The sequence below is a fragment of the Nannobrachium achirus genome, assembly GCF_963921795.1.
Source record: "Nannobrachium achirus genome assembly, chromosome: 20".
In the NCBI taxonomy this organism is placed as follows: Eukaryota; Metazoa; Chordata; class Actinopteri; order Myctophiformes; family Myctophidae; genus Nannobrachium; species Nannobrachium achirus.
Window position 1 is genome coordinate 32,883,309 of NC_137827.1, and position 21,269 is coordinate 32,904,577.

The window sequence follows — 21,269 nt, forward strand, 5'->3', positions numbered from 1 at the left end:
GACCCGTTGGGGTCCATTTGGTTCCATTTGAATAACTGTCAGAGTTACAGACTTGTATGGGTCAATTTAGACCCCCATAAAGGAACCCACAAAGTCCCTGGAATCCACTTTGAGAACCACTGGCTTAATCAAAGCTGAACATACGTAGCTGTAACTCTGCCTGTTTCCTTTTCTCACAGTTTGGTGTTGGTGGCTCCAAAGCTTCCTTCACTCCGTTCGTGGATCCACGCATCTATCAAACCAATGATGAGGACGATGAAGATGATGAGACCTCAGCAGCAGGTGAACTACACTGTAAGTAAACCAATCACAGCAAAGCCTTGTTCACAAACTCCAGAATTACTTAATCCAGGGGTCTTCAACGTTTTCAGGCCAAGGACCCCTTAGTTGAGAGAGAGATGAAGAAGGGACCCCCCCACAACCTTTGCATAGATTCCATATTGTTTCATTGTTTGACAGCACAATTATCAGTGTATTTTGGATTCATGTCAATTTGTGTTTTCAGATATTTAACCACTTGAACCGTTAATACTTAATAAACTTGACCTTTCTTTTTTTTTAAACAATGTTTATTTTTATTTTTACTTTTACTTTCAAAACAACATATACATCACAAGAAAAGCAAAAAATAAACAAACAAAAAACCCCCACAAAAACAAAACCCCAAAGAATACAAAATAATCATAACACAAAGAGCACGTACATCACATCAACATCACAGCAGGCCAGACAAATGAATGAACGCAGAGGGGAAAACAAAACAAAGAAAGAAACAGTCACCCCACTTCTGGTTCCTCCATCAGATAGGATAAACTTGACCTTTCACTCTGTAATTAGTCGTCTCTTTTACCCCTCTACACAAATAGACGATCTACAAGCTTGTAGATCTGCTATTTTTGGCTAAAGTTCTCAGAATAAGGACTCAAGTGGTTAATATAGAAAAATAACAAAAAGGTTTTTATCACACAAAGATTTGGAGGACCCCCTATAGTAACTCTGAGGACCCCCTAGGGGTCCCGGACCCCCTGTTGAAGACCCTCGACTTAATCTATGTTTGTACCGTATCTCTGACTTTTGTGTAATATCAACTTCGATTTCATTTCTACTGACAATGTTGTTTATTAAACCGAACAATAATAGTTGTTCAATCACCACTTTTATATTTTTCACTCTAGCCATGTTTGCCAATGAGCTGATGAGGCAGGAACAGGCCAGACTAAACGAAGCCAGAAAGATCTCCGTGGTCAACGTAAACCCCACTAACATCAGGCCCCACAGTGACACACCGGAGATCCGCAAGTACAAGAAGCGCTTCAACTCTGAGATCCTCTGTGCCGCGCTCTGGGGTGAGAGTCTGACTTGAGATTAAATGTTTTTGACCAGTGCTTCTCAACCTGTTCTGGATCAGGGCCCACTTGGAAATCACTTGGAAAGTGTTGGCGGTCCACCAACCTGACCACTTAAATGATACTAATGTTGATTCCAGGTTCTGATGTGGCCCACCAATCTGACACTGCTGTGTTAAGTCACCATTTCACAAGGACTTTTTCTTTTCTTCAAAGTTTTTAAGAATTAATGACGATGCCATTCTTTTTTTTAACTTCATATATTTTTTATAATGTTATAATATAGCCTGGCGTGGCCAGACAAATATCACTGCGTAGATATTATTCTGGAAGGTCAGAATAATAAAAGCCTGCCCCACATTTACATACTGGGCCTAGATTGGTCCCTCACTATATTGGAATCCAATCACAACTGAGTGGTGCCAGACCAAATATACCCCAATTTTTTCTTTTTGCAATGGTAGATTCTTCTGGTTTCCAGGCTAATAATCATTACAATCTTAGTGGTTGCAATTATTTGGGGGCCCACTTGCAATAACCGTGTGGCCTACCAGTGGTCCCCTGGCCACAGGTTGAGAACCACTGGTTTAGACGTTTTGGGACTTTTTTTCATTTGTGCGAAAATGTCAGAAAACTGAGAGAGTCTCTGTATGTGTGTAGGTGTGAACCTATTAGTGGGAACAGAGAATGGTCTGATGCTGCTGGACCGCAGTGGTCAGGGCAAAGTCTACAACCTGATCACCAGACGACGCTTCCTGCAGATGGATGTGTTGGAGGGCCTCAATGTACTGGTCACTATATCAGGTTAGGTTAACACTCAGTCCACGCACGCACACACACACGCACGCACGCACGTCCACATTTACTGCATGTAATTATACATTTTAATGAATGAATGTCCCATTTTAGCCTGCTTCAGAGCTATAAATGGGTTCATTAATTTGATGAATTACTTTGACACAGTTGCGTAGCCAGGATTTACATTTTGAGTTGGGCAAAATGTACTGATTCTGATGAAGGTGTTGGTGAGGGCGTGAATTGCTGCCCACTTGCCAAAGTCATCTTTTGTTAAGCAAATGGTCCATTTATCACCATGGCAGCCGTCTTGAATAGAAATGTGCGTGCAGTTTGTGACCGCTCCAAAAGTATGGAAACGTTTGGAGGAGTTGTTGGGAGGATTTGCACCGGGATTTGCTGCAAGTCCATATCGTTAAACGGAGACATCAGGCAGATATACAAGCTCACAGCGTGGCACCGAGTGCTGCACTGCGAGCTTGTAGATCTGCTATTTTTGAAAAATCTTGAACATTTTGTGCACATCTTTGAATATATGTAAACTCAGTCCCTGGAACTAAATATTTTGAGATGGGGGTGGCCAAATACATATCATTGTGTGGGTCCTTTGTGGGACATAGAAAAGTTTGGGCACCACTGACATCGAAACATGTTTTTGTTTTATGAGACATTTATAGAATCGGGTCAACATATTCAAAGACTTGCTCAAATTGCTTTCATTTACAAAAATAGATCTACAAGCTCGCAGCGCACGCTGTGAGCTTGTAGATCTGCTATTTTTTTAATAGTTAAGCATAAAATAATGGTTAAAGTAATGATGCATGTACTCCTCAGGGAAGAAGAACAAGCTGCGTGTCTACTACCTCTCCTGGCTGAGGAACAGGATATTGCACAATGACCCGGAGGTAGAGAAGAAGCAGGGTTGGATCACAGTGGGGGAGCTGGAGGGCTGCGTGCATTATAAAGTCGGTAAGGATGTGTCCACACGTGTGTGTCTGTCAGGGGGCCAGTTGACCGGATTTAAAATGAAGCAAACACAGAACTAAAAGTTCCTATGATTGGCCGCTAATTGTGTTGTTCTGGTACCAAAAGCAACATGTTCTCCATAGGATTTCATTCATTTCCCCTGAACTTTTACATTTGATTTTCTTACCTTCATAAACATTGTCATAAATACTTTATGGTTCCTGTCGCTAGTTCAAAGCCTCGTTTCAATCACCATGATATGCGTTTTGTAAAAATATGCTCCAATTTATGTTACTAGAAGCTGGGGCGGCCCAGCGTCTAGTCGGCGACCTGGCCAACTCGGAACAATGTAAATAGGGAATGAATGCCCCGCCCTTTAATGCAAACCCCATTATACCTGTTTTCATAGGACCCGTTTTGACCATCTGTCTGCCTGTGTCCATTTATGCCCATATATGGAGTTATCTGTATCTGTCTGTCTGTATGTCGCTGTCCATTTTATGTCCATATATGGAGATCACTGCAGTTATAGTTCTGGGTCCATTTTATGCCCATATATGGAGATATCTGTCTATCTGCGTCCATTTTATGCCCATATATGGAGTATCTGTCTGTGCCTCCAAATGTGTTGCAGACACAGTGCCGGTTCCCCCTTTAATGCAAACCTCATTATACCTGTTGTCATAGGACCCGTTTTGAACATCTGTTTGCCTGTGTCCATTTATGCCCATATATGGAGATATCTGTATCTGTCTGTCTGCGTCCATTTTATGCCCATATATGGAGATCTTTGACCATCTGTTTGCCTCTGTCCATTTATGTCCATATATGGAGATATCTGTATCTGTCTGTCTGCAATCCATTTTATGCCCATATATGGGGGCATTCATTTTATGCCCATATATGGAGAACGCGCGTGCCCGTGGGACGAACGGTTCTCGAGATACGCGGATTACATACATACATACACACTCACAGAGATTTTTTGTTGACTCATGTGGCGTACGTGATGTCAGAGCCTTTTATGAAGTGATGTCACAATGAGTCAGAGCTTTCGCCGATTTCCTCCGGAACAGCCTGATGTCAACAATCAACCCCGCATAAGGAGATTCCGAACGTTTCTCGCCGGTTCGGGAAAACCGCGCGTCGGGTCGGTCGAGACCCGGCACTGCACTCCGTGCCGCGGCGGGGAACGCGCGTGCCGAATCTGAAGCCGGTGGGACGAACGGTTCTCGAGATACGCGGATTACAGACACACACACAGACAGACAGACAGACACACACGCAGAGACTTCTCGCATTTATAGATAGATAATGGATGTTAAAGCAGGGTATGCTGTAGGAGGCGTTTGTGATGATTCTTCTTCGTGTGCTTTATTTTCGGCAAGCTCAAGACAATGTCCCATGTATCCTTGCGGTTGCACGTGACCGTTGGCAGCCAATAGCATTCCTGGTACCCACATTAAAACAATACGGCAACATCCATACAAGGGCAAAAAAAGCTTCATTTTCGCAGCATAGAAACCAATGGGTTCCCACCATCCATATTTGTTTTACAGTTTATGCTGTCTGTCAGTGTGTAAGTAAGGATGTGGGTGTGCATTTCTCAATTTTAGGTTGGTTAGGGCTCGATTTGACATCTACACTTGCATGCGTTCATGCATACAGTATGACGGCTTTTATGTCTGTCATTGAACCCCTTTATATCTGTGTTTCCAGTGAAATATGAGAGGATCAAGTTCCTGGTGATTGCCCTGAAGAACTCGGTGGAAATCTATGCCTGGGCTCCCAAACCCTACCACAAGTTTATGGCCTTCAAGGTATGACACATACACGCGCACGGACACGCACACGCACACGCACATGCACACACACTCACGTACACACACACACACACACACACACACACACACACACACACACACACACACACACACACACACACACACACACACACACACACACACACACACACACACACACACACACACACACACACACACACACACACACACACACACACACACAAACACACACACGTCACAGACACGCATGTTAGCCATTCCTTTGCAACATGCCTCAGGGCTGATAATTGATTGTGTTCAATCAATTAAATTTGTCTGCATCTCTCCAGGCTCTTGGTAATTCCTCGTAGCAGGTTAATTACTAAAGGTGACAGAGCTTGTCAGTCTGCATGCAACTCCCAGACTATGGGATGCCCTTCTATGTCTTTGATTTTATCCTCCAGGTTTTGTAATGCGTGTGCAGGTTTTGTTTACTGAGATTAATTGTACAGTTTTTGTTGTTGTTTTTAACCATTTAAATACTTCATGCTGTGTTTTTATTTCCGTGATGTACTGTATGTTCTGTGTGAGTTCTCTCTGGGAAAGGTGCTATACAATAAAACTGGGGTCTTCAACAGGGGGTCCGGGACCCCTAGGGGGTCCGCATAGTTACTACTGGGGGGGAAAAAGAGCACACTAAGTACAGAGTGAAGGGTCAAGTTTATTAGGTATTGACGGTTCAAGTGGTTACATATCTGATAACACAAATTGACATGAATCCAAAATACACTGATTGTGCTGTGAAACGATGAAACTACTATATGGAATCTGGGGGTCCCTGCTTCATCTCTCTCTCAGCTAAGGGGTCCTTGGCCTGAAAACGTTGAAGACCCCTTCAATAAAATGTACTTACTTTCTCTCTATCCCCCCCACTCCTCCACTACTTTCTCTCACTTTCACCCAAATATCTCTCTTTCTGTCCTCTCTCTCTCTCTCTCTCTCTCTCTCCCTCTCTCTCTCTCTCCCTCTCTCCCTCTCTCTCTCCATCCGTCCGTCTGTCTGATGGTCAGTCGTTCACTGAGCTGCAGCACCGACCCCAGCTGGTTGACCTGACGGTGGAGGAGGGGCAGAGGTTAAAGGTCATCTACGGCTCAAGCGTGGGTTTCCATGTAATCGACGTGGACTCTGGCAACCCCTACGACATCTATATCCCTTCCCATGTAAGTGTGTGTGTGTGTGTGTGTGTGTGTGTGTGTGTGTGCGTGCGTGTGTGTGCGTACGAGCTCAAAGGTGCCAGCTTTTGTACCTTCGTTGTATAGAGTAGGACCTTCGTTTCTGTTCTTTATGCAGACAGTGACATAAATGTATATTTTTAGGTGTGTATGTGCATATTTGTTGGCGTCCCTGTTGACGTCCATGAAAAGAGCATGATTTATGATGGTAAAATCCTCCACCTCGCTGTTTGTCATATAGTTGCTGTCATGTGGACACCTCAAGTAATGGTCCAAAACGCGTACTTTCCTGGAAATGGAACATTTTCAGAAATAGTGAAAATAACAGATCTACACTATGCGACGCAATGAATTGTGAGCTTGTAGATCAGATATTTTCACATACTTTTACCGTCCGTGACACTTTTGTATATCAAAGTATGAAAAAGACGCAAAAACATTTAAAAAGAAAGTTTACATTTGGAGATTCTGCTTGACAGCAACAATATGTAGGTGTTATTCCAACGCAGTGTAGAAGAACAATTAACAGTATGCCATCTTTTATGGCATTACAGTATGCCAAGTTTTGAAATCTAAAATAATAGTTCAGCATTATAGAGGGACTAAAACATAGATGATCCACTCTATAAAAGTGTTCAGACTTGGGATCACCTGCTATTTATTAAGACGTATGATATTTTATATTCACATTACGCTATCAATCATTTCACTGAGAGGGTAAATGCTGCTTTCAAGTAGTGGATATCTCATTTTGAAAACTGAACACTTCATTTGCTGCCACTGTGCTACTGTACTGGCTACATTGATTTCCGTCCCGTTTGCCAATCTCAGCCTTTGCTGAGGTCAGTATTGAGTCAAACGGTTCCCCCGCATGCGTTGCCTTAATGCCCTTGTTATACTGCATGCCAATTATTATTAATTTTTTACATTTTATTAACCATAGTGAATGCTCGCGTTCCTTTTCGTGCTGTAGTCATTATGATTTTTACATTTCAATGTTGTTGTTTTTTTCACCTATATACAGTATCTTTGCTGTCCGGCAGAAACCTCATGTCTCCATATTCCGTTTTGTTGTAAATTAAGGCCCTAGCACATATGTCAAAGTCAAGGCCCGGGGGCCAGATCCGGCCCACGAATGAATTATCTATGGCCCCCGGGATGATATTTAATTACTATTGGAACCGGCCCGCAGGTCGCAGCCGCACGCAAAACAGCGTAACACAACATGCTAAATGTACAGATAATTCAGGCCGGTAGCCAGATAAGTCGCCCTCTTTCAAAGTCGCCCCCAAACTCGTTTCCCAACGGGTCTGAGGCCTTAAGCTATAGATGCAGAATAGACTAAAATCTAATATTTGCTTCTGGGGGTCCCTGTAACAAAATATTTTGTGATGGGGGTCCGTAGACAAATACATATCATTCTGGGGGTCCTTCACATGACAAAGTTTGAGAAACACTGATGGCAACATAAGTTTTTTTCAGAAAATTGTTATGATTTAGAAGACATTGTAGAATGTGCCTATCAGTGGTTAAGGACGCCCAAAATGTGTTTTTGGCCGTGGACCCTCATCTCAAAATATTTTGTTCCACGGATGGACCCCTATTGCAAACTTTTTTGTTCCAGGGACCCCCAGATTTTCGGCCAGCCAACCACACCACATTTTATGCTTTCCTTAGACAGACAGCCGAAGCCAACCAATCACAAACCAAAAAGGGAAATTTGGATCTAGAAAGGAGGATGTAAAACAGCGCTTTCACGTGTTGTGTATGCGGCCGTGACTCGTGCCATCCTCCACATTGTCACATCGAAGCAAAGCAACACAAGCAACTGCTGTACAGTTCAATGAGAAGAAAGTAATTTCCCCATCAAAATAAATAAACTCTGCATGCTTACAACGCATTGCCGCGATCCGTTACAGACACATTGTGAGTTTTAAATAAACATTGAACCAGTCCGGCCCTCGACTTGTAGCAAATTTAGTTTTTTGGCCCTCTGTGTATTTGACTTTGACATCCCTGAACCTAGAGTGTCGCACAAAAGTAGTGAAAACAGCAGATATACATGCCCACAATGCCTGGCGATGTGTGTAGATCGGATATTTTCACAGATTTTAACTCGTTATTTGGGGGGGATAATAATAAAAAAGGAACCGTACAAGGTTTCCACCTGACAGCAACAATATTGTGAATGCTCCTCACCATGTGATTATTGTTTCACTGTGTTCCTCCTGTTTCTGTTTCTCTCTCTCTCTCTCTCACTCCTCCTTCTTCCAATCTGCCCGACAGATGAAGGTGACATGCTGCCATCCGCCCCCTAATCCTTTAGGCTAGATCAATAGATGCTTTGATAAAAAATAAATACAAATAAAAATCATAGATGGAACCACAGTAGAGCTAGACGTAGAGGTGTCTGTGTAAGATATGATTCATTATCATACAGATGTGTGGATAGCGTAACCCAAAGATCCGTTTAGCGGAATTAATTCATCTTACTCGCCAGAGACTTCACAAGACCTGAATAACGTTTGATGTGCCAGCGTCGGAACGCTTTTGAATGGATGGAAAAACCTTGAATGCTGCGAGACGAGTGCTCGCTCTCATGATAAGCTGGAAAATATACTCTCACACAAAAAATAACTAATCCTGTATAATTCTAAGAAAATGTTAAATCGTCCAGATCTCAAACCAAGCACGCAACAAGCCGCTCTCACTCAACACTTGACGAAATGGCCACTTAAGCTTGAATGTTCAAAAGTGGTCACTCGATGCCTCTGCTTTTGGTTTTGAGACTGTAGTGGCAACACACTCAAACATTCACAACAGTCAATTTGTCATAAATCCAAAAGGGCACATGCCCCCACTCTAAACGACCATGCCATCTTGTCCTGTCCTCCCAAGTGGTGTTGCTAGGTTACGGTGCTGACACGTACAGTGGCTAGCAAAGTGGCTGAGCAGCTACACGTTGACCGTCATTCTGTGTTGAAGGTCAATAGAGGGCCTCAGTCACTTGACAACTAGCTTCACATGCACTTGTTTCCATTCCACATTGGGTAACAAGAATCTGCTAAATATTCCATCCAGCGGCTACATAGGTTGAAGTGCTTGTTCTGAAATTGGGACATTGTTTTCTGAGACACAAAACATGAAACTGCATACATTCTTCATGTACCTATAGCGGAGGGCCAATTGGAAAGAAGAAAATTAAAAAAGAAGGAAATGATATATGACTAGCCCATTTAGGCCTTAACACATTATGACGCAATATTTTATGCTTTAACTATCAAAAAATAGCAGATATACAAGCTCACAGCGTGCCGCGCTGCGAGCTTGTAGATCTGCTATTTTTGAAAAATCGTGAAAATTAGACTTTTGACCCGATTCTATAAGTGTCTTTTGAATCCTTCTAAGGTTTTTGGAAAAAACCTGTGTTTCTATGTCAGAAATCTGGCCAGCCATCGTCAAAGAAAAGGTCCTTTTCACTTAACTGGAGCTCAGTTAGTCTGTTCTTGAGAGACTACTATTTCAGTGGTGCTCAAACCTTTTCATGTGAAGGACCCCCAAAATTATATTTATTTGGCCACGGACCCCCATTTCAAAATATCTAGTTCCAGGGACCACCCAGAAGCAAAATTTTAGTTACAAACGTTCGCTTACAATATAGCCGGTGAGCTATATGGGGTCATATGGGGTCATCGGTACCAACTGGGGGGAATAATTCTCATAGTGATTTTTGGGAAGGTATACACCCCTAGTACTAGGAAAAATGTGATAGCCTTGCAGTGGAGGTAGCTTATTGTGTGTTATCACTCCTTTTATAACCACATGCCAAAACACAGTTTTCAAAATCCGAATGGAACATTCTACTTCAAACTGATGGTTCTCTCTTAATATTGACCCTATCTCTTTGAAAAATGGTTGGGATAAAGCTCAGACTATATATTCTTCACTAATGTTGTTAACATTTGCATATCTATAATAGTTTTTTATTACAGGCAGTGACAACATAGTGACTATAATTATGACATAATCCTCTGTGAACCATGGCTCCACATTATTTGGTCATCGGTACCATCTGGGGGAACGATTCTCATAGTGATTTTTGGGAAGGTATACATCCCTAGTATTAGGAAAAATTTGATAGCCTTGCATCTGTGGTAGCTTTCTGTGTGTTATCACTCCATTTATAATAACATGCAAAAAAAAAAAAACGTTTCAAAATCCGAATGGAACATTCTACTTCAAACTGATGGTTGGTTCTCTCTTATTATTCATCCCATCTCTTTGAAAAATGGTTGGGATAAAGTTCAGACTATATATATTGTCCAGTAAGGTGGTTAAAATGAGCATATCTAGAATTGTTCTTTATTACAGGCAGTGACATATAGTGACTAATTATGACATAATACGCCAGGGCCCCATATTTGGGGTCCATCGGTACCATCTGGGAGGGAATGATTCTCATATTGACTTTTGGGAAGGTACCGGTATACATCCCTAGGACTAGGACATATGTGAGAGCCTTGGATCTGGGGTAGCTTTCTGTGTGCTATCACTTCATCTATAATCACATGCCAAAACACAGTTTTCAAAATCCAAATTAAGCATTCTACTTCAAACCGATGATTCTCCCTTATTATTGATGCTCTGTCTTTGAAAAATGGCAAGGATAAAGCTCAGACTATATGTTTTTCATAAAAGTTGTTAAAAGTAGCATCTCTAGAAAAGGCAGTGACAACATACTGTACTGTAGTGTATTGACTACATTACATAAGATGTACTTTTGTTTTCATGAAAGATGTAACACAAAGAGTTCCTTAAACCATTCTAAGGAAATGTATTGTGAAATTCATTAAACAAAATATAGTGCAAGTGTGTAAGAAAATATCCAAAATGCCCACTATTTGATCCACTTGTCCTAGTATAGAAAACCTGGGTACTCTAATTTCTTGGTTTTCATATGTGTAGAATCCATACCTCACACGTTAAAGGTCAGGTCAAGGTAGCATTTGACCTCTGGGAGAACAACAAATAGAAACAACTTGATGAATATTCATCTTTCACTTAATAAAGTGTTTGTGAAAACTGTCATTGGTATGACACAGAACTGGCATTAATAAGGGTAGTAATAATAATAATAATAATAATAATTATAACATTATATAATAACATGGCAATATGTATCTTTTGCAACTACATCTGTATTCTCCAACTCTAGGATCAGAAAGTCCACCCACTGCATCCTCCTGGCCTTCAACCTCCTGACTGGCTCACAGTAAGGATGTAAGGATGAGGTTCCAGAGGTGGCTGCAGGGTCATAGGAATTTAGGAAGTCTTTGTGATGTCTGCCTCATCATGACTAAATGCAGTAGCCTATCTATCACCAGCACTGAAGGTGCCCACCATGCTCAACAGCTTCTGCTCTGTTCTTGCTCTTCAGGATGACATCTTATGTGGTTAAAGGATATTACCATGCACATTGTTGGGGACATTTACCAATAATGGGATTGAAGAGATGAGGGCAGTGATCTTTCTGTGTGTGGATACACCCGATATTTTACAACCAAGACACACCAGTGCTTAGACTCCCTACTACTGTTACTGCACATTTTGGGTAGGCGTCAGTCAACTCTACCCACATGCGTCATGACAGCATCATTCCTGCTCTCTCAGTCTGCTCCCCAGACTGGTGAGCAGAGACAGTGATCCAGAATCCATTATGGTGCTGACAGACAAGTTCTAGCTTAGCCTCTATGGCATGGAGACCATGCATCTCAGCAGGCACTGGGTGATATATCAAGCATATTGCACATGGCCAGCACGGAAGAAACACTTCATCATGTGTCATGAGAGAAAAGGTGACAACCTATTGACAAGGTGTCTCCCTGCATGTTCAAACTGGTGAATGGGAAGTATACAGTAGGAAGAATTAAGTTGTCTACCCAATGTCAGCCAGTCGGATGCACAGTGTCCAAGTAGACTGCTGCTGTATCTGTTCAAATGTCTTCAGAGTGCAGCTGATACACTCAAGACTATTACCACTGAACTTGCCTGTCAGCCCTCCATATGCATTTCCAGAGCTGAACTTTGCAACAGTATTGCAATGCAGCTGAGGAATGACTGTATAACATGTCAATTGTGAGGTGAACACTCTACACGTCAACCAGTGACCATAGCTGCTGCCTGCTTGGATACCTGGATAAGGAGTGATAAGATGTGAGAGACCTTAACCTGACCTTTAGCACATAGGCCTAAGACTGAATGGCAATTGAATATATAACTGTAACCCTACACCTATGCCCCCCAGGTACCCATATGAATCACCATAAGTTCACAGATTCCCTCACACAACTGAAATACAATTTGTTATTTTTAACAAAATGATCACAATCATTGGATCATTGCAATACATAATTATTAACTGATGGTAATTTCACTGATTCAGCCACATTCATTGAACCCTAAAACCTTGGGTTAGATAACCAATACCACCTTTCTATAGGTTGAACAGTATCATAACGCTATTTAAGCTCCAGGCAGCCATTTTGGACGCCATCTTGAAAATGATGGCTTTATAAGACATATAAATTCCTACATCTTTAGTGTGTTCTTAAGCATGCCTAGAGGTAACATAACTAGTTGAAAAACCTTTTATATAGGGGGGTTAAGTAGTATGTTTTCATAAATTGACCCAAGTAATTTTCGCCTAGTGTTATAAAATAAAATGCATGATAGCACCCATAAAGCTACCTCTGGTGCAAGGCTATCACATATTTTCTAACTCTAGACATGTATACCATGACAAAAATCACTATGAGCATTATTCCCCTCAGTTGGTACCGACCAACCCCAGTGGCTTACGGTCTTATACATATATTCAAAGATTTGCACACATTTTCACGACTTTTTCAAAAATAGCAGATCTACAAGCTCGCAGCGCGGCACTCGGTGCCGCGCTGTGAGCTTGTATATCTGCTATTTTTCACTGGTTAAAGCATTCAATAATTCTAGGCCTAAATGGGTTAAAAAGAAGGAAATGAAATATGACTAGTATAGTATAAAAAGGAGGCTATGGCTATTTGGGAGCCGCTGAACTGCAGTACCTACTACTGCTACTAAAAACAAGTTTATATTCCATTCTGCAGAGTTCCAGTGAAAGTGAAATCTCCCAAGGCTAAGATGAATTTTTCAGCATCCTTGTTCGTCAGCCACAGTACTGTTTTAATCCCCTGTTCGACGTTTTAAGTCTGTCTTTGAGTTGCAACCCTATGACTGTCTGGGATGCTGCTTAGCGTAGCGGGTCTCCAGGATAGACGTGGGGATTAGTACACCCATTCAAGCTAATACACTGTGTGTGTGTGTGTGTGTGTGTGTGTGTGTGTGTGTGTGTGTGTGTGTGTGTGTGTGTGTGTGTGTGTGTGTGTGTGTGTGTGTGTGTGTGTGTGTGTGTGTGTGTGTGTGTGTGTGTGTGTGTGTGTGTGTGTGTGTGTGTGTGTGTGTGTGTGTGTGTGTGCTCCAAACATTCATGTCGTTTTTGTTAAATGGCGAGCAGAGGGAAGTGGTTTCCCTGGATTGCCTGTTTGACCTTTTATATGGAACAAAACTTGTTAAACAATGTGATTATCAGCCTTTAGCCGCATAGTAAAATCCTCCATGTTAATTTAATATTAAACATGAAGTGGAGTGGAGATGACCACGCGCACATACAGCCTGTTCTGCTCATAGACCTGACAGTTGGCCTTGTTGGACCAGGTTTACAAATGTGCTTGTGCAGTTTTTAAGAGGTCCAGGCCAATCCAATTAGCAGGTAATCAGTGATTAGCCGGGTCCCCGTAGTGCAAAGTATTTTTAATCCCTCATTTCCCCCTAAACCACATCGACCCTTTGTAGTATTAAAATGTAAAAATTAAAATAAAAAACACAATTTAATTAGGTGGATTCAAGGTTCTAACGTGTTTGTGTGTGTGTTAGATCCAGAGCCAGGTGACCCCCCATGCCATCGTCGTGCTGCCTAAGACCGATGGGATGGAGATGCTGCTGTGCTACGAGGACGAGGGCGTCTACGTCAACACGTACGGACGAATCACCAAGGACGTGGTGCTCCAATGGGGAGAGATGCCCACCTCTGTCGGTACGGCCCCCTGTGTGCTGCGTTGCCACCTATTATAACGTTGTTGTTGAGTGGAAACCTCGTATCTCCAAGTTTCAAATTTGTACTTTTTTTCACCAAGTAAAGCCCTGCTTCATCATACAAGGCCGTCTCACAAAAGTAGTGAAAACAGCAGATCTACAAGCACACAACGTGTGCTTGTAGATCGGCTGTTTTCACTAGTTTGAATCATTTTTAAAATGATGAATGCAAAACGAACGGTTTTGGACATACAAGGTTTTCATCGGACAGCGACGATAAGCCACTTTGGGCTCTATAGTTGTTCTCACTGTTTATAGACTATATTCTCCTCAAGTCAAAACTTTGGCACCTATCTACTCCTGCAAACTCAACCTAGAAACACCATTCAAACTTTTAACATGTTCAGCTTACTGTGGAATTGTGCGTGTGTACATGTTTTGAAATGTTTTGTAGTTTTTATTAGATATTTAACTTTTAATACCTAATTGATAAAACATATATAGGGCTCAAATGGTAAAACTGGTCTCTTCTTTTGGGCTTGTTTTTGTACAGTACACCCGGTTTCTTGTTTCCTGCAAAATCTGGCAGCACTGGCCCCTGTGTGTCAGTGTGTTCACATTTTATGCATTATTCAGTGTTCAGCTTCTTGCTCAAGGGCATTTTGAGTTTTGACACGATGGGAGGGATTCTAAGCAGCCTTGTTTTCATAATAAGTTTGAACCTTCAAACATGAATCCTTTGTTTCCTGTGTTTCGACAATGATTTTTGTGTTATTTTGTTGGTAGAATAGGTTTCATGGGCCCTAATGGATTTAGCACAAGGAGGGCACATTGATTTCCAATTCCAGTGAATACAACAACAGAAAAGCAACCCACTGAAACAGAAGTTTAAAGTTTTTTAGAGTGTTTGTGTGTGTGGGTCTGACAATGGTAGCAATGGATTTGGTGCAGATCAATAGCAAGAGGAGGTCTGCAGAACTGGGTTTTGGGGTTCATTTAGTACATTCAAACCCCACTCTCACTACCGAAAAACGTATTGTCATCGACAATAAGTTATAAAACAAAAGTGAGGAGGAGGATAGACATGATGTGGAAAGAAACTGGATTTTCTCCTGCAATTGCTTGGTTACCAGCATTTTAGAACTAAACCCCATTGTCAGTCAGTTGGTGTATCAGTGTTCTTGCTAAAAGGTCAGAGGTAAAGAAAGCATTGACTAATGCTAGTAACTTTGTCTGCTTCCCAGTTTAACCATTCATAGCCAGATGATATTGATGATGGTAGACCTTTCAAATATAACCATGATAGCGTTTGATTAACTTCACCGAGAACAGTTATCATTGTTTGGAATGATAAAAGTAAAGATTGTAGCATGGCATTGTGGCCTGGACTAAGGACAAGTCTCAGTAGTCTGACATTGAAAACCTTGTCTTTGGGAGTGAATAAATGCATTTGTTGTGCTTGACTGCCATCCTCTGGCAGCCAGTGGTACTTACTTACACACATACACTTATTCCACAGTCTTATCCATTTAGGAAGTGCTTTAGAAACAACTAAATCTGTTATTAGACTGGCAGAATTTAGTTTGTATACTATGAAATCTGCTTATGGCTCGCTGATAACAAACTTATCATTTCACCTGGGCAAAACGGAATCCATTCTTTTGTTAGTTAGCTGGTTTGGCAGTGTGAGGATGAGGATCCAATGGAGTTGGGAGGTTTTTAGCCGAAGCGCTTTTTAATACTTTTTGTTTCAATATATTTTTTATAGTGGTGTCCAACGATTAAATATTTTAATCGCGATTAATCGCATGATTTATGTAGTTAATCGTGCGATTAATCGCAAATAAGTCATCAGCATTTATCAGGTCACAATGTAACTTAGAGGGATATCTTTCAAGTCTTTTGTGGCCCTATTAACATGGGAGTATAAATATTTGCTGGATTTATGCAAAAGTATGTTAATCTTTTATTCTAAATCAATTAAAAACCTGAATAAATCATAATGGTATTGCATTAAACAGACTGCAGCTGATGGGTATAAGGATCTGCTAAATGATTACTGTTGTGTCCACCTTTATGCTTTAATTATACATTGTATTTTTTGTTACATCAACAGGGATGGACCTTGTAGCCAATATAGCCGATATTGTAGCAATGTTTGTAAATATGCGATTAATTGCGATTAAAATAATTAATCGCGATTAACATAACGGTGAGTTAATTGCGATTAATTTAGTTAACTCGGACAGCACTAATTTTTTAAAGTAACACAGAGACATAAAGGGTGTACAATAGCACTGATTTATATGAAAAATAGAAAGGAGGAAAAAAAGAAGAAAAATTGAGTTAGCGATAATAGTACAGTACAAAAGCGAATAAGAAAGCAACAGAAAAATAATAAACATAATTTGTAAACTAGCCTCCGATTACAGAAATGCATTTTCACTGACCCCGTCTCTCCTTTCCAGCATATATCCATTCCAACCAGATCATGGGGTGGGGGGAGAAAGCCATTGAGATCCGCTCAGTGGAGACTGGCCACCTGGACGGAGTCTTCATGCACAAGAGAGCCCAGAGACTCAAGTTCCTCTGTGAAAGAAATGACAAGGTGAGGCTGGTGACAATTTGACACTGTGTTCTGGTAGAAAAATAATAATGATTTTTGCCGTATTTTGGGCCAGATGTTGAGCCATGGCTCTCTGTAGACCAGTGGTTTTCAACCTGTGGGTCGGGACCCCAAATTATTTTGGGGGTTCCCAGATGATTAGCTTAATGTGCATTAACATTGTTTTCTCTCTCAACAAGTAAACAAACCGACATACAGTTTACGTGTATAGAGGGTATCTGCACATTTCTAAAGTGACAATTTATGGACCTTTTAACTCATTGACTGCCAAGGCCCGAGTTTCCCGAGTTATTACAGTAGTCCCAGGCTGCCACAGCCCGAGTTTCCCGAGTTTTTTATAAAAAAAAATCTAAAAATGCCTCAAATGTATTAGGCATGATCGCAATTGCGAAATTGCATGTTTAGCCCCATAACAAACACATCTTTCAAAATGTCAAAAATGGCTGTTTTGTCTGACTTTGAAGGCTTGTATCTCATGAATGCCTGAACGGATTTCCAAGCGGATTTTTTTGTTTGAAAGCTGCTAAAAAGTACTACATATATGGTGCATATATGGTGCATGGGCGTGCACGATCCGTGCACTAAAAATTGATCCGTGCACTAGAAATTTAGGAACGTGGCATCCTGGTACTTGGCGGCCATCTTGAAAAGGGCATTCAATGAGTTAATACCTATAAAATGACAAATTAAACATTGGCTAAATTGTCAAATATTAGAGGCAGAAATTGTGAAAATAGCCGATCTATATGCTTGCGAGGGGTGTTGTGAGCTATTTTCACAATAGAACCGTGTTGTACAAAATGTAATGCCTCAACTCTTAGTGCTTGTAGGGTGGCGGGTCCCCAGTTAAAATATGATTCTTGTAGGGGTTGTGGCCTGAAAAGGTTGAGAACCACTGCTGTAGACAATGTTTAAAATTGATGTTGACAGGGGCGCTCGGGTGGCGTCCCTGCCCACCACGACGGAGGTTTTTGGTTTGATTCCACCGTGGTGCAACCGGCTATGTGTCGGGCGTCTGTACGAACACAATTGGCCCGTGTTCGAGGGAGGGAAGCCAGGCGGGAAGGGTGACAATGGTCATTGCATGTATTCCTACGAGTGTTGCGCGGGAGGAGTAGGACGAAGGCTCTACGTCCTCCTGGTGGGGGCTCCTCAGTGGCAGGTGAGTCAGTAGGATATGACAGCAGTGATAACACAGAAATGTGTGTGAGGAGGGATCAATTGTCATATAACGATTGGGCAGAAAAAGGGGGTAAAAATAATTGGTGTAATTTATGTTAACTTTAATTTATGTTATGATAAATGTTAACATCCAGTAGAGGGCAATAGAGAGGCGAAATAAAAGTCAAAGCTTGAGACTGTTGCTATCTCCTTGTATCTCCACATTTTCAAGAGTGTTGCACTAAAGTAGTAAAAATAGCAGTTACACAATTTTCACAATTTTCTCATAAAATAAAATAAAAAATTATAAAAAGGGAACAGTTTTGGACATGAATGGATCCCACCCGTCAGCAACAATAAGCACGGCTGTAATCCATGTTTTTTATGTGTCCACTGTCCAGGTGTTCTTTGCGTCTGTCCGTTCTGGAGGAAGTAGCCAGGTGTTCTTCATGACCCTCAACAGGAACTCCATGATGAACTGGTGAAGAGCACGCCCACTGGCCCTGCTGCCTCGCTCCCCCATTGGCCAGCCTAGAAATCCATCTCAGCCCCGAGGCTCATCGCTCGCCAATCAAATCGACCGATGGACTAGAAAGGCCAGAACTTGAACTCTTGAGACACTGGAGAGCCTAAAACACTGTAGAAAGAAAAAAAAAGAAAAATGTCAAAGATATCGTAGAGAAGAAAACAAAATCAACTACAAATAAACAAAGACTTGATTCTAACTAAAGCGATATGTTACTATGGATACTCTGTTGGGTCAAACAGAAGCCATCACTGCACAAGTGACTGGCAATACTGGTGCCACTGGCTATCTACCCTCTCTCTCTCTCTCTGTCTCTCTCTATCTCTCTCTATCTGTCTCTCTCTCTCCTTCTCTGTGTGTTTCATTTCCAATGAACCAGTGCATTCTAAAGTCTTCAACAGCTGTAGAACAACTGTAGAACACCCTATACCCCTCCCCCTCCCCCGTGTCTACCTTTCCTCGTGTCCTACCTCCTCTCCGGAGGTGCTGCTGTGTCACGTCTCCTCTCTTTATCCTGGCACCTCCAGCCGCCTCCTATCCACCCCATCTCCCCCATCCCAGAAAGGGGAAGAATAGATACATCATATTTCATATGGACATACAGTAGAGTAGAAATAGACAAGATGGCCGCGTGATCGAGTGGAGGGGAGGCGTGGCGGGAGTGCCTGATATGATTTCCATCGTCTACTTGTCCTCCCCCTCTTGCTCATTCACATCTCCTCACCATCCTCTCCCTCTGCCTGACACTGGATCCTGGCCGCACATTTTGGTTGTGTTTGTGAGGGAGGAAGGGGTGGTGGTGGTGGTGGTGGTGCAACCGTATGCAAAGATCAAAACCCGCGTCCCTTTAAGATGTCATCAACACGTCACCCAGATCCTGTCCTCGTGCTCTCTCCCTCCGACTCTTCCTTCCTTCCGTTGTCACCTTCGATCCCTCTCTTCTTAACACTCAAGACTTTTATAAACTCTGAAGGTGCTGCATCAGATATACTGTAACGTTAACATGAACAAATGAGAGCGTCATTCTGTTTATCGCAAATGTTTTCTTTTTCCTCTTTCATTTGTTCTCGTTTTGTTCTTCCCTGTGAAACAGTCTGGAGGCACTCTCGGCGTCCAAAACTTGTTGAATTGTACAGCACATCTATATATGATTCAGGAGTGTGTGTGTGTGTGCGTGCGTATGTGTGTGTGTTAACACGTGCCCTTGAGGTGCATGTGTGGGACTGTATGGTGAAATGCCAGAGACAGAACAGAACAGAGAGAAGTGATGTTCCCATCTGAATCAGCGACATCAGCATCCAAACGAGACATTGAAATAAGTGTCCGGATAAAACAAAAAATACTAAAAAGAAAGAAAAGAAAAAAAGAATGAAGCCACATTGTCTGTGTGCACAAACTTCACTTCACCCTGGCGCTGAGAAAGTGTCATTGGGTTATATTTACATGCACAAACATGGTTCTGGATGCTGTGGTCTTCAGGGGCCCTGCATATGGAAACACAAGGTTACTTTCGTTAACCACGGTTCTCCAAAACGAGTATTTGAAGGAGACCATCGTACACATGTAGCAGTAAAGCCTTATTTATAATTTGTCGTACGATGGTGTCGCATTGTACGATGGAGTATAAATTGAGCCTAAGCCTGGACGAGCTCATATTCTCATAGAGAAACCTGATGAAGACAGAGGGGATGCTGGGATAGCATGAATATGCCATCTTAGCAGGCATACTAGCACATAAAACTAGCGTTTTCCATGTATTGTTGGGTTTGGCCGTCAGTCCTTTTCCATGGTGAAATTGAGAATATCATCGCTGTCGGATGGAAACCTCATGTCCAAAACTTGTTACTTTTCAGGATTGATTTAAATTAAAAAATAGCCGATCTACAAGATCAGCTATACATCGGCTATTTTTTCTTATTTTGTGTGACACTGTAGTATGAGGAAGTTGGGCATTAATTTACGAATTACATTAAAAGTTAAAATACTGTATGGAGATAAGAGGTTTCTGCCGGAAAGCTATGATATTCTGGTTTGCTGCTCTATTCATGAACAAGCTCTGCACAGGAAAAACCTTAAGTGTTAATTTGACTCCCAAGATACAAATGGGACCCATTTGTCATTTAAACACCCTCGGGAGTTAAATTAACACTCTTGTTTTTTTTTACAGTGTGAGGATGAGTGTTTGGAGTATATAGAAGAATATCATCTTAACTGAGATATTGACTTGTATCCGCAGTGTGAAAGCACTTCAAGGCTTGCAAGGCAAAATTCTGAGTCAATTTAACTCTGAAATTGTAAACTGGTAAATTCTTACATTTTAAGAGTTACATTAAACCTGTATTGTACTGTGTACAAGGCATTCTCCAGTCACGCTCCTTCCTTGTTTGACCACTTCTTATGCTTAATTTAGGCCAGTGGTTTTCAACCTGAGTGCCGTGAGGATATTGCAAGTGGGCCCCCAAATAATTGGCAAAACACTTAGGATTTTAATGATAATATGAAATTAGAATAAAAAACTATAAAGAAACAATTTCATGTATGTCTTTCTTTAAAAGCTTAAAAAAGTGTTTTCATTCTTATACCGATGAATAGGAGCTTAAAGTATATTTCAGTTCCATTGATCCAAGCCGAAACACGACTGGTTGATACTCACTTTAAGCAGATGGGTGGGCCAAAAACGCTTTCAAGATTTTCAAGTGGGCCCAG

General features: G+C 41.6%; 1 protein-coding gene across 1 annotated transcript in view; it reads left to right on the forward strand.

Annotated features, from left to right (window-relative positions):
* Nucleotides 1-19,561, forward strand: part of LOC308305703 (traf2 and NCK-interacting protein kinase-like) — a 133,825-nt gene extending 114,264 nt beyond the window's left edge. Inside the window, exons 24-32 of the mRNA XM_080750539.1 lie at nucleotides 180-294; nucleotides 1,176-1,346; nucleotides 2,007-2,150; nucleotides 2,976-3,110; nucleotides 4,827-4,927; nucleotides 5,962-6,111; nucleotides 14,092-14,251; nucleotides 16,719-16,858; nucleotides 18,439-19,561. Coding sequence (XP_080606665.1) covers nucleotides 180-294; nucleotides 1,176-1,346; nucleotides 2,007-2,150; nucleotides 2,976-3,110; nucleotides 4,827-4,927; nucleotides 5,962-6,111; nucleotides 14,092-14,251; nucleotides 16,719-16,858; nucleotides 18,439-18,522 — 1,200 coding nt within the window. The 3' untranslated portion in view covers nucleotides 18,523-19,561. The remainder of the gene's footprint in view (nucleotides 1-179; nucleotides 295-1,175; nucleotides 1,347-2,006; nucleotides 2,151-2,975; nucleotides 3,111-4,826; nucleotides 4,928-5,961; nucleotides 6,112-14,091; nucleotides 14,252-16,718; nucleotides 16,859-18,438) is intronic.
* Nucleotides 19,562-21,269: the final 1,708 nt, after the last annotated feature.